Raw genomic sequence first — 12,761 nt, 5'->3', positions numbered from 1 at the left:
AATAAACGAGAGATGTTAAAAAATAAGCAGTTCATAAAAGTCAATGCTATATGTGGAGTGGTTGGATGGAGTTGGGGGGGGGTGGGGTGGGGAAGAGTATGGAGGGGGAGGAAAGAGTGACCTCACTTTCTAAATGGCAAAGTTTGAGTGGGAGGGTCTCAACACGAAAGGTAGAAAAGGGAACGATGTGAACATGTGAAGGAAGCCAGAGCACCAAGCAGAGCGTCAGTCTGTATCCTGACAGGGGGAGATAAGGTGGCTGGGGAGCCAGCGGTGCTTTCCTGGAATACAATCTCTGTTTGACACTCTCTGCTTAAGCACTGCCCATCTGTATGTTATTGAGCTGGAGGCTCTGGGGAAAAAGAGGAGCCACAGGCACAGAGACTGAAAGAGGGAGGCAGCAAAAGCGCTTTTCTTCCCTTCTTTACTTTTTTTTTTTTCCTCTTTTAAATCAGGATCTGGTTAGAGTGCCTTGAAGTGCCACATCTGAAACTGAACACTGAAAGAAAGTTAAAATAACTGAGGCACCACTAAGCCAAGGGGGGCTGATTGCAGAAGAGGGTAAACAATTACGGAGACGCTAGAAGACCACTGCTGGATGTAAGGGGAGGAAATGGCTTTGATCTCCGCCTGGCCCCTCATTTCTCCTATATTATTCTTTTTGAGATGCTTCTCCTCCAGCACAGCCTCGAGTGAGGGAAGTGTTTTTCAGTTTGACATTGAAGGTAGCTCAGCGGTCAGCGTGCAAGAAGCCACTATTATCAGAGAGCAGCAGCAGGCAGTAGCTACTGGAAGTTGGGTGCCTTTTGCTGAGGTACAGTAACTCCCTTCTCTCTCTAGTGTCTGCGCTTTTCTGCTTTCATCTGTCTGTGTTGCAGCTCCCATCTGGTTAATGTTAGCTTTATCATTCGATCCTTAAAGCGATACCAGAGGATTTTTTGCGGGGGGTCTGAAATGTTGCATTTCGGGACTGGAGAGATACAGACTTAAAAAGGTACACATGCCCTGCGTGCTGTGAGCAGACAGCTGCTATACTTTGCAGTGAGGCTGGCTTAGCATGTCTCTGACTTTCCTGCCAACATAACTAAACAGGCCTGTCCAAACAGAGCTATTTTACAAATGCTAATTGTCACAATACTTTTCTGCTTGCCTTGTTGTAGTTTCTGCAATTGTGATTTACTTAAACTTTCAGACAGTGACTGTCTTTTGGTGTCAAACACTGTACTGTAGAAGTTTAGGCTTTTGTCTTTGAATGCCACCATCTGAAGTTCCTTTTCACAATGAGAGTGGGGACACTAAATCAAATGCGTGTAGGAAACTGCCTTGAGAGAAATCACCTGCATGGATTTTAAGACTTCCAGAAAGTATGACATTTGGTTTAGTGACAAATGAAACTAGAGAGGTCTGAGAAGAAATTTGATGGTAGAAAATTTCTGCAACCCCTGTGTTTTGGGATTGGTTAATATTTTAGCAAGGCTATGTTGGGAATGGACCACTCAAAATTACAAGCTTGAGAAAACAATAAATTATTCCGGCATACACTAGGGACAAGGGGGCAGTAATGGCTAATGCGTGGGAGATGCAAAGTAGAAAGCAAATTAAGTTACATAAGGTCATGGGAAGAGAAAGAGTAGTTCTTCTAGCATAACGTCCAAAAATGAGGTTAGATTAGCACAGCCATGTCACTGTGACAATATCAAGATTGCAATCTCTGATACCACAGGGCTAATTTTCCCCCTACACTCCAATAGGCAGAACTAAAAGCCATGGAAATAAGTGCAAAAGCCCTTCAGACAGCTGGGGTCACCACGGGGCTGGGCAGAGCTCATCCCCCTGCTGCAGTGGCTCCAAGCAGCTGGACAGCCTCAGGAAACTCTTGCTCCTCCTGCCAGGGGCTCCACACGAAACATGACCTGTGTGAGAAAACTGGAGGCTAAATCCTTTTCTGCTCAGTGTACGGGCTCTCGGGAGCCATTCTGGGCTTGGACAGGCTCCATGATATGGGATGTACAGCTCCTCTCCCCTGGCCTGCGATCAGCCCCGGAAAGCTGCATTGCCACCTGTTGCTTACAACATGGGAAGTCCCTCAATGAAACATCTAATTTAAGAGTTGGATGGGTTTTCTGGCTGATTTTCACAGGACAATAGGCGTAAGTGATTATTAGCCTTTCCGTATATGATTATGTAGTATACTTCTCCCAAAGACACACTGCACATAGCTTCACTGTGATATATTAGACTTTACCTTGGGAAAATGCTGCGTTACATATTGGACATTGCAGAAGAATCACACTTCAGTCTCCTTCACCCATTTCAGCCATCCCTAATATTTCATTTATACAGTCCAATCTAATAGACTCACTAACTGTTGCTTGATCTGGCAGTTTACTTTCAGCTCCTGTAATAGCAGCATTTAGACTCTGGATTTCACATTATGAATAAATGATGCTGCCTGCTATAATCACACCAAGGCACTCAACTGCAGGATGTTACACTTTTGTGAGGAAGGAGTCAGGATTTCAGGACCTTTTGCTTAGCTGCATGTTCACCTTACTATTGCATCTCAGGGCCCACCTCCATTAGGATGCTTTTTCTGGATAGGGCTGATGGCTCTGTAAAACAGTGTGAATCTGCTTACCCATTGATCCACATACATAGTTGGTAACAGGAGCTGGGGAATGGGCTTTAAGCCTGGAGGTTGATGCAGGGGTGAAACAGTGATGGTCTGGTAGTCTCTCACCCAAAGAAAGAACATTTCCTTTGGTCCTCAGACATCTTTCCCCTCCAACAGTCTACCTCCCCTCCCTTGGCCCTGGGAACAGGGTTTATTGCAGCAGGTTTGAATTAGCTTCTTTCGAAGCCTGAGTTCTTAACTTGGAGCTCACAGTGAACCACAAAGTAAACCCCCTTACACAGCATGGTTTGATTCAGCTCCTTCATCTAAATATTGACTCAGGCCTACAGCTCTCCTGAGCAGACAGAGGCTGTTAGTCATGTTGAATAGTGCCAAATTATGCAAAGGGGGCAGATTTCCAAGGAAGAGTTGCAGAGCTGCAGATGGGGCTTCATGGTGGACTGTGGTGCCAGTCAACCATGACGTGAAACATACCCCTGTAAATCTAGAGCACAGATCATAGAATAGTTTCAGCTGGGAGGGACCTTAAAGATCATCTAGTTACAATCTCCCTGCCATGAGCAGGGATATCTTCCACTAGGTCAGGTTGCTCAAAGCCCCATCCATCCTGGCCTTGAATACATCCAGGAATGGGCATTCAGAACTTCTCTGGGCATTCTGTTCTAGTGCCTCGCCACCTTCATCGTGTAGAATTTCTTCCTCATATGTAACATAAATCTACCCTTTTTCAGTTCAAAGCCATTACCCCTTGTCCTAAATCTAAGCAGGCAGAAATCGTGATGTTTCAGCATGTGGGGCAGGTGCTGCACAGCATTATTAGAGATTCTGCTGTACACAACACCTTCAGAAATCTGCAGACTCTGAGCCTGTGCTGGTGGGAGTTTCCACGCTGTAACTAGTGGGATGCTCCTAAATCTCAGTAAGAGTTTGATATTGGGAACCTATAGAACAACAGCAGACCCCAATTAATGTAAATACATATTAGTGGACATTTCTGTTTCCCACTCATCTTCCTTTCCCATGTTTGGCAAATCTAAACTCAAAGGGACTGGGAGAACTGTTTTAAAATTCAAAATTAATATTAATGTGGAGTTCTTCTATGCCTTGAAGTCGAATGAAAGCCTCTTGATGGCAGAAAGAAGTGGAATAATTACATTTTCCATGCTATGCTAATATGCTGTACCCATTCAAAGAGTAAACTAAGGACTGGAGTAGGATCTTAGGCAATACCTAAGAACTCAGTGCCCTAGCTGTTAATCAAGATGTGATCCAGTTCACCTAATTTAGGCACACGAGTTGTGCCTAAGCATTTTCAATTTGAATCAGTCACTGTATTCAAGTATAAACCCAAATTCCCCATACAGTAATGCAGACATTGGGATTTTTAAACCTCTAATTCCTAGCAGCCTTCCCCAAAGGCTGTCAAAGGAGCCTCTTCCTCTGTAAGGAATTTGTTGCATACTCAGTTCAGGATAGCTTTATTCATCAGCTAAAGGCTGAGGCACAAAATGTGGATGTTTAAATTAACTTGACACAATGAAATTAACTTCCACATGGTGAAATGTCATGTTACCTGTATAATGAGCACTGATGGTGATCATGGAATAATACACCTTGTTCTCTGCCTCTGTTTCATGAAGAATGATTATAAATTGATGAAAGTTATTCAGAGAAAGTATAATGAGAAGGACTACAACGTTAGGAAAAAAATAACAACTTCTGTAAGTGCATACAACACAGACCACAACAATTTTAACAATAAGCTTGCTATTATAGGAACTTAAGGTCTTATACGCAATAAACAGAAACTCAGAGGGACACAGTTAGTACAATTTAGTTACAAATTTTAATCTTAAAGGTAATTAAGCACTGAAGAATTTATCCAGTTGGGCTGGATTTTCTATCAAGAGACAGATTAAGATGAAAACACTTGGTCAAGTTTCTTGTATTCAAGATACTGAAGTTCCTTTGCTCACAAACACGATAATGGGACATGGGGCAGATGTTCTGGTGCTGAATCTTGATGTGTATGGGAGACAGTGAAAAACAGAAAGAGTGAGAACAAAGTACTGGATCAGCTCATCAATATAAGCCAACCGCAGTTGGTTGGCATTAAGTCAGAGACTGATTTTTCCAAATAAGGATAGATTTTTTAATTATTATTTTTTTATTAATATTAACTAATTATTTTACAAGGAAGATCTATCAGAGATGGAAGCAATGGATTTAGAACTGACAGACAGATGTCAAATGAAACAAAGCCAAGTAAGTGGCAAACGTCAGAAATCTTTGCCTTGGGGATGCATTCCTTAGCTTGGACATCGCAGAATGAAGGGGGATGGCAAGACACTTCTATTTTTGGTGAGGCACAGAGTCAAAACTGAAAACAAGCAGTAACTTCCCAGAACAGTTATATCCCACTGTCAAACACATGCCTTCAAAATCAGAGGCATCTCATACATTACCATTTGTGTCTGAAGCCCGCCACTGTCAACATTTGTGTTTGCAGAATCCACTGACATGATGGTTTTCATTAGTTCCTTTCCTTAGAACATTCTTTACAGAGTCTAAGGTGAGAATAAACAATGGTACAAGACTTCAGATACTAGAGAGCATGGCAAATGATTCCCCATGATACACATTGTGTGGTCAGTCATTTTAATGTAAAATGACTCTAAGGTAGCACCCAGAGAAAAACTTACTTCCCTCTGATGTAAATGACTACATGAGGTCAAGAAAATAGCAAAGACAAACCAGTATAGGAGAGGTGTGGGAAGGATTAATGGAAGGGAAGACAGATATTCTGTGGAGATACATGTCAAGCAAAAAAAGATAATTTCAAATGTCCTCCATGGAAAGAAGAGGTGAAGCAAGTAGTGGGAAAGAAAGCATTCTAAAACAGTAAGAAGATGAGGAAGATTAAAAAATTAGAGCAAAAATGAGAAAATCGAGAGCCTTAAGAGTAAAGAAAAAAAAAAAACAAAGTGGTTGGGACAGGGCAGGAAGCCAATTCCCAGAGTGAAGGAAGGCGTGATGCTGTTGGACAGATGGAAGAGGAAAATTGGTCCCAGCATTAGTGTTTCTGGCTCAGAGGAAGGAGAGCGGCAGCAGAAGTCCTTTAATGGAAAGAATTATTGTAGTCAAGTCAACATTAGCCATTTACTAAACAGAAAGTAAGAGACAGAAGTTACCCATTGGAGACAGCATGTTAAAATGATGTTTGACAACCATTTTTTTCCCACTTGACTTCTACCAGTAGCTGCTGATCTAAATTGTCAAAAGCAAGAAACAGTATTTAGGATGCTTTCTTTCTGGTTCCCTAAAGCAATAAGCAATAATCAGCATGGAACCTGTGATAAATTCACCTCTCTAAAATGGCTCACATAAACAATAGGAAAAAAAAAAGAGAGAGAGAGAGCCAATCATAAGTTCCAGCCACCAGTTAGCAAAGACTCAAGTGATCACAAAATTGCTTCACCCCTCCCTCCCTAAAGGCTGGAACAGAAAGTCTTGCAGACTGTTCAGAGAAACCACAATTTGGTCTTTACTTGTGACATTAATCTGTGCAAAACAAACTAGAACTAAAAGAAGCAGTAGAAGACCTAATCCTGAGGTGTGAGCCAAAAAGAGTTTTAGCTTGACAGAAACCTTTATATTCTTTTAAGCTAATGGGAACCACATCTATCTTTTAAAAAGCAGATCTTTAAATGAATTCATTTCAGACCCGTGGGGTTATGTTAGGTTAACTCCCATAATGGGCAATTTGGATTTCTAGCTGCTGTTTTTTTCTGGTACAACAGGGTTATGTTCTGAGAAACATGTATTAGTGGGGAGGAAGTTTTACTGCAGATGTTTGTGATTCCAGCTTAAGTTTCTCATCAAAGCTCTAATGAAAATCAGCTGCTTGGAGTAGAGCCATCAGACCCCAAACATTTTAAATCATAGGAAACTGAAGGAAATGGAAGCACAGAAGAGAGAGATGGCTAGTGGGAAATGTTCTCCATTTCAAGAAGGTGCATAAAGCACCCACGAGAACAATGAAATTTAAACTCTGCTGCAGTGAGTTCCCACAATGTTTTGGGCAAGTACCAGCAAAGTGCCCCCAAGCTTATTCAGGGCTGTGAAAACCAATAAAAGGCATTTCATGTCCACTCTTATTCATGACATGGGAAGCAAGCAAGGAAGGAATTAAAAGTCTAGTTTTTCCAGGGGGCATGAGAAGGAATAAAAGAATTTGTTTCTGAAGGAGAACTTGTCCTGATTTAAACTGATAACAACTAGAGGTCCTAGTGTTCAAGAGCTGTGTAAAATAGGTCTAGCTGCTGAATAGTACATAATCAGCCACTGACAATTTACAATTTGCTTCTGAACTTAGATTTTAAACACTAAAATACAGAAACCAAAGTTTTTTATATTTTAATTGGTCCTCTTGAACATTTGGATCTGATCCCAGTTCATTTTCAGACACCATCATGAGCTGAGGATGTTTGGGTTATGCATCCTAATGTAAGATTCAACAATTGCTGAATAGTACTGCGTACAAAGCAGTTAGGGCTCCACAGTTTTTGAAATCTAGTTCTTTGTTGTTAAATGACCTCAAAGGCATTTTCCTAACTATCAGTCAGGATATATACAATGTGAGTTTGTCAATGCAAACAGAGAATCACTAAAATGGAGTAAATACTATCTGGCTTTGCCTGACTTTTTCTTCTGGTTTAGCTGTATCATGTAATTCTTCAGATGATTGATTTCTTAAAATAAATACTTCATAAATAGTAGAAGTCTTTTTTTCTTTTAAGACAAAACAGCAAGAAATCATGCTAAAATCCCAGCATTCAAGAGTTACTGAGATACCTAATATGAGCCAAAGAATATTAGAAGGTTGTGAAAATTATTTAAGAAATTACTATTCCAAGTTTTCAGGAACTAAAATGTTATTTTTTAAGTCATGACATATTGAAGCAAGGAACCATGAGAAGAACTGGCACACTTGAATGTTAATTTGAAGTCTAATTTAATAATTACTGAATAAAAAGGCTGCTTGCATCAACAACTTCCAATAAGATCTGTAATAACAGCTATTTTAGCTAAAAATGTAAGGCTCTGAATCATTGTTTGACTCTGTCTTCCCAACAAAAATTATTAAAAATTAATTCATTCAGACTTTCAGCGTTGGGGTCAGGTGGAAGAGAAAACACATGGAAGTTGCACCTAAGCTGGATCATTCCTAGGCTGTGTTGTACTCTGTACCTTGTTACTGCTGCATGAAAAGCCTCCTGAGTAACCAGAGATGAGCAGACTTCTTCTCTGCCAAGGCTAATGCAAGCCTGGTATGTCCTAGGGTTTCTCACTGTGGTTTTCCACTTCTGAGCTTGGATGATAGCCTGTGGAGAGCAACAGAGAACTGCCATTCATGACTCCTTTATGCTGTGCTCCCCACTCCTGGCTCCACGGACCCTTCTTTGAAAGCACTCCATGGAAGAAAGCATTTGTCCAGAGAAAATCTACTCCAGTAACCAAAAAAAGAAAAAAAGGAAAAAAGACTTGGCAGAGCAAAACACTGTGCAGCCCTCCCTACCCCAGCTTTTAAAATCCCATAAACCAAGGTACCCAAGAAAAACTAGCATAACTTGGCCCATTGAAGGTTGGCAAGGTCTCCAAAGCATCACTACCTGGAATGGATCCATTCAGGGAGAGGTGGGCAGGTGTTGAAGGTCTAGACATGGTGTAAGGTCAGAGGGGATTTGTGTGCCGTACTTTGCTTTTTGCAGGTGGGTGGTCTTCTGTGGTTCCCTACTTCTCATCAAATGTGAAGATTGTCTGGAGAGGCTCCGCAGAGTCTCTAAGGCACCAGCTAATTACTTTTAAGTCTGTTGAAAATAGGGGGTTGAGCAAGGGGGGTTTGTGAGGGATGAGAAAAGAGACTATTTTTTTTTCTCTAGATGTATCTATTCTTCCTCTAATGTGGGCCAAAAAAAAAATAATTTCTTCAATATCAGACCATGCCTATGAATGAAGCGAGCCAAGAGCCAAGAGGCCATAAGAGACCAGGGAAGGTTATCCCTTCTCCCTAGCCCTGACTTTTCCTCTCTGCTCTCAAAGCACAGCCTCTCAAAGCAAAGCCTGTAAGGCTTCTAGTACAAAGATAAGCTGTCTCAGTTCCTTCCCTCACATTTGCAAACATTAGCATCACCAACGGGGAAATGTTGTTTCTGAGAATAGCCTTAAAATATGGCACCTTCCCATCAGCCATCCCAAGCAGCTTCCTGCTTTGTCCACAGTTAAGCCATCCTTGGGAAGGTGAGGTGGATGAAAGCTTTTTATTTTTATCTTTCCAATTTTTCACACTGTGACTTGTGTTTTGTGCTAACAGGCTTTTAAATTGGTGCCGTGACTATTGGTTGAGCTGATCACTGTGTGTCTCTACTGCAATTCCAATGTTTCAAAGAGCTGCAAAATCAAACTAGGAAAGACTAGAAATCTGGGGTGAGAGGAATTACTGCAAAAGGGAGAACAAAGGAACCTTCAGATTTACCCTCTCAGTTTCAACAGTATCCCATGAACAAAGTCATACCTGCTTTAAGGGCCACCTTTTCTTTTTTATCCCTTGAAAAATTTTGTCTCTATCTGGAAATCTCTCAGGGAGTACTGTAGTTTGACACTTGGTTATGTCTTATTGAACTGGGGCACTCATGAAAATAAAGCATGACTGAGGACGTATCTCACGTGTGTTGTAGGGACTGGGTGGAGGGTGGTTAATGAGGAAAGAACACAGAATTACTTACCCTTTTTCCTGTAAATTGTTCTCCTTGAATAAACTTGCCATTTTGTTTGAAAAAAAAAAAAAAAGGATAATCAAATAGCTACCTTTTCAACTACAGATTTTCAATTTTCAACAGTAAGCACATATAAGAGTAGAATTTTTATTTAGTGGCTGTAGTACAAAGTACATTAGACCACAGGCTGGTATTAACCTCTGATCCTTAGCCAGCTTGCAGACAGTTATAACATTTTAGCCCTTCCCCTTTTTTGAGAAGAATGCCTTATAAGCAGAGGCTTTGTCTTTCCCACTGTATATGGAAAAAATTACTATCCACTTCTACGGAGAATGCCTAGCTGAGAAATGTTTATGTTGGAACCAACCCCATCTCTGTTGCTGAATGGCATTTTGTTTTCCATTTTGACTGGGGAAGGGGTAACAGTCTGGAAACATTTTCAACACAGGAACTTTTTTTAAATTGTATTCAATTATTTAGTCAAGGTAATAAGTAATGTTATTGCTCAGCATAAAGCCATCTACCTTTCAGCTTTTATTTGGTTTTGAGAGAGTCACCATTATTCTGTCACTGCTGCAATGGAGTCATGCACAAGTCTATGACAAAGACATATGACGCCTACTGGATGAGGGAAAGGCTGCAGATGTGGTCTTCCTGGACTTCAGTAAAGCCTTTGACACAGTTTCTCACAGCATTCTGCTTGGGAAATTGTCAGCCTCTGGCCTGGAGAGGCGCACACTCTCCTGGGTGGAAAACTGGTTGGATGGCCGGGCCCAGAGAGTGGTGGGAAATGGTGTGAAATCCAGCTGGAGGCCAGTGACAAGTGGGGTTCCCCAGGGCTCGGTGCTGGCTCCAGCCCTGTTCAATGTCTTTATCAATGACCTGGATGAAGGCATCGAGTGCACCATTAGCAAGTTTGCGGACGACACTAAGCTGGGTGGAAGTGTGGATCTGCTGGAGGGTAGGGAGGCTCTGCAAAGGGATCTGAACAGGCTGGACCGCTGGGCAGAGTCCAATGGCATGAGGTTTAACAAGGCCAAATGCCAGCTCCTGCACTTGGGGCACAACAACCCTGTGCAGCTACAGTCCAGTCTGTCTAGAAAGCTGCCTGGAGGAGAGGGACCTGGGGGTGTTGGTTGACAGCGACTGAACATGAGCCAGCAGTGTGCCCAGGTGGCCAAGAAGGCCAATGGCATCTTGGCTTGTATCAGAAACGGTGTGACCAGCAGGTCCCGGGAGGTTATTCTCCCTCTGTACTCGGTGCTGGTGAGACCGCTCCTCGAATCCTGTGTTCAGTTCTGGGCCCCTCACCACAAGAAGGATGTTGAGGCTCTGGAGCGAGTCCAGAGAAGAGCAACAAAGCTGGTGAAGGGCCTGGATAACAAGTCTTACGAGGAGTGGCTGAGGGAGCTGGGATTGTTTAGCCTGGAGAAGAGAAGGCTGAGGGGAGACCTTATTGCTCTGTACAGCTACCTGAAAGGGGGTTATGGAGAGGAGGGAGCTGGCCTCTTCTCCCAAGTGACAGGGAACAGGACAAAAGGGAATGGACTCAAGCTCCACCAGGGGAGGTTCAAGCTTGACATCAGAAATGAATTATTCATGGAAATGGTCATTGGGCACTGGCAGAGGCTGCCCAGGGAGGTGATTGAGTCACCTTCCCCGGAGGTGTTTAAAAGACGGGTGAACGAGGTGCTGAGAGACATGGTTTAGTGGTTGATAGGAATGGTTGGACTCGATGATCCTGTGAGTCTTTTCCAACCTAGTGATTCTGTAATTCTGTGAAGTCCACTCAAGGAACAAGAATATTGAGTGACAATGGGCTGGGAAGGGGATCTCTTGTTATTTTTCTCTGTTGTCCATTCTCCATTTTGCTTATAGGTTTGGGGTTTACCCATGTGCAATTAGCCATATTCATGCTTTCTCTGACTGTTAGTTCTACTATGCAGCAGGGACAAAGAGAGGTAATTTTTTTTCTGCAGCTCTCCCACCAGCTCGATTTTGCCTAGAGCAACTAGTTTCACTCTTGCTAGTTTTAGTTTTAGCAGTCTCTGAGCTCTTTGTCTAAAACCTTGGGAAGCTGGTTTCCATCAGAGTCATAGTCTGTTGTTTCTTATTATTAAAAATAAACTTCTGTTTTGGAAGCTCATGAGTTGATAACTCCTCAGGTGATACAGAAATATTTCCAGTTGTCAGGGATAAGTTGGCAAGTGAAGTTTTCAAATTAGGATGTTATAAAGTTAGGACTTTATCCTATCTTCCTTAATGCAATCACAATTTTTCAATGAATTCAGAGGAAAGCTCAACCATTCTGTATCTATAAACAATAGAGATCTTAAAATGTTAACTTGTTGCTTAACACAGAAAATAAGGCTTCATTTGTCTCATCACTCATTGAACAGCTCATTTGCTGAAAAAGATTACAGATTCAAAACCAGTGTCACTGCTTTATTTTTGTTTGAAGAGTCAAACTACGAAGTTTCACAAAAGCATACCACTGCAGCTTTAATGAGTATTTCATATCACTTATCTAGAAAACCCCATTTTTATATTAATTTGCTCAGATCTATGGAAAATGCACTCAACTAGTCCTTAGGTTTCATTGAACCTGTTTCATCTTAGAATGTAATTTTAAAAAATCAGAATATGCAACAATATTGAGGGGGTTATTTATGACTATTTCAGCAAGAAATAATTTGTTTTTACATTTGCAAGCTACATAACAGACGAGAACTCTACTTATTGTGTAATTCACACAATTGCTTCAGTTTTTAATCACATTAAGTGCAATTAGAACTGAGATATCTATCAAGCGGATAAAAAAAATATAAAATATCAGCATTGTGCCCATAACTCTTCACTAGCTTCTGGTTAATTCTTAACTTACAACATCAGTGGAGCATTGGAATTAATAAATATTTCACAGTTACCAATGTCAGAAATTTAAAAGAACAATACAGGAATTTAATATATTACACCAGAGTGCTCACTATAAAGTTATCATGAATATTGATTTGGATACTATGCTAAATAATGCGTTCTTCTCAGAAATGTTTACAATTTTAAAAAAAAATTTGAAATTGTAAATGTCTTATTCGCATCAGGTTTCTGCCCTTGAAATGGTAAATGCTAGAGTGGCTTTCTGCATGCAGACAGTTCTCTAACAGCTGTAGTGTCCTATTAAATGGTTTAATTAACTGTCTAGGTATGATGTCACACACTGAATAAATTTATCCAGTAATAATAGTTAGAATGTGACCTTTCTAGTTCTGAAGAATTTGATACCATAAACCAGAGGTAATGAAGGCTTATAGAAATTATAAATAGAACTTGGAGACCTAAGGGGAAGCTGG

At 41.2% G+C, this 12,761-nt stretch overlaps 1 protein-coding gene across 1 annotated transcript in view; it reads left to right on the top strand.

Moving 5' to 3' along the window:
• The first annotated feature begins 202 nt into the window (after positions 1-202).
• LAMA4 (laminin subunit alpha 4) overlaps positions 203-12,761 on the top strand; it is a 104,249-nt gene continuing 91,690 nt past the window's right edge. Inside the window, exon 1 of the mRNA XM_069851722.1 lies at positions 203-814. Within this exon, the coding sequence (XP_069707823.1) occupies positions 614-814 (201 nt within the window). The 5' untranslated portion in view covers positions 203-613. The remainder of the gene's footprint in view (positions 815-12,761) is intronic.

Source organism: Phaenicophaeus curvirostris, chromosome 2 (genome assembly GCF_032191515.1).
Source record: "Phaenicophaeus curvirostris isolate KB17595 chromosome 2, BPBGC_Pcur_1.0, whole genome shotgun sequence".
Taxonomy (NCBI): Eukaryota; Metazoa; Chordata; class Aves; order Cuculiformes; family Cuculidae; genus Phaenicophaeus; species Phaenicophaeus curvirostris.
The sequence above is the reverse complement of the archived record's forward strand: the minus strand, read 5'-3'. Positions and strand labels throughout refer to the sequence as shown.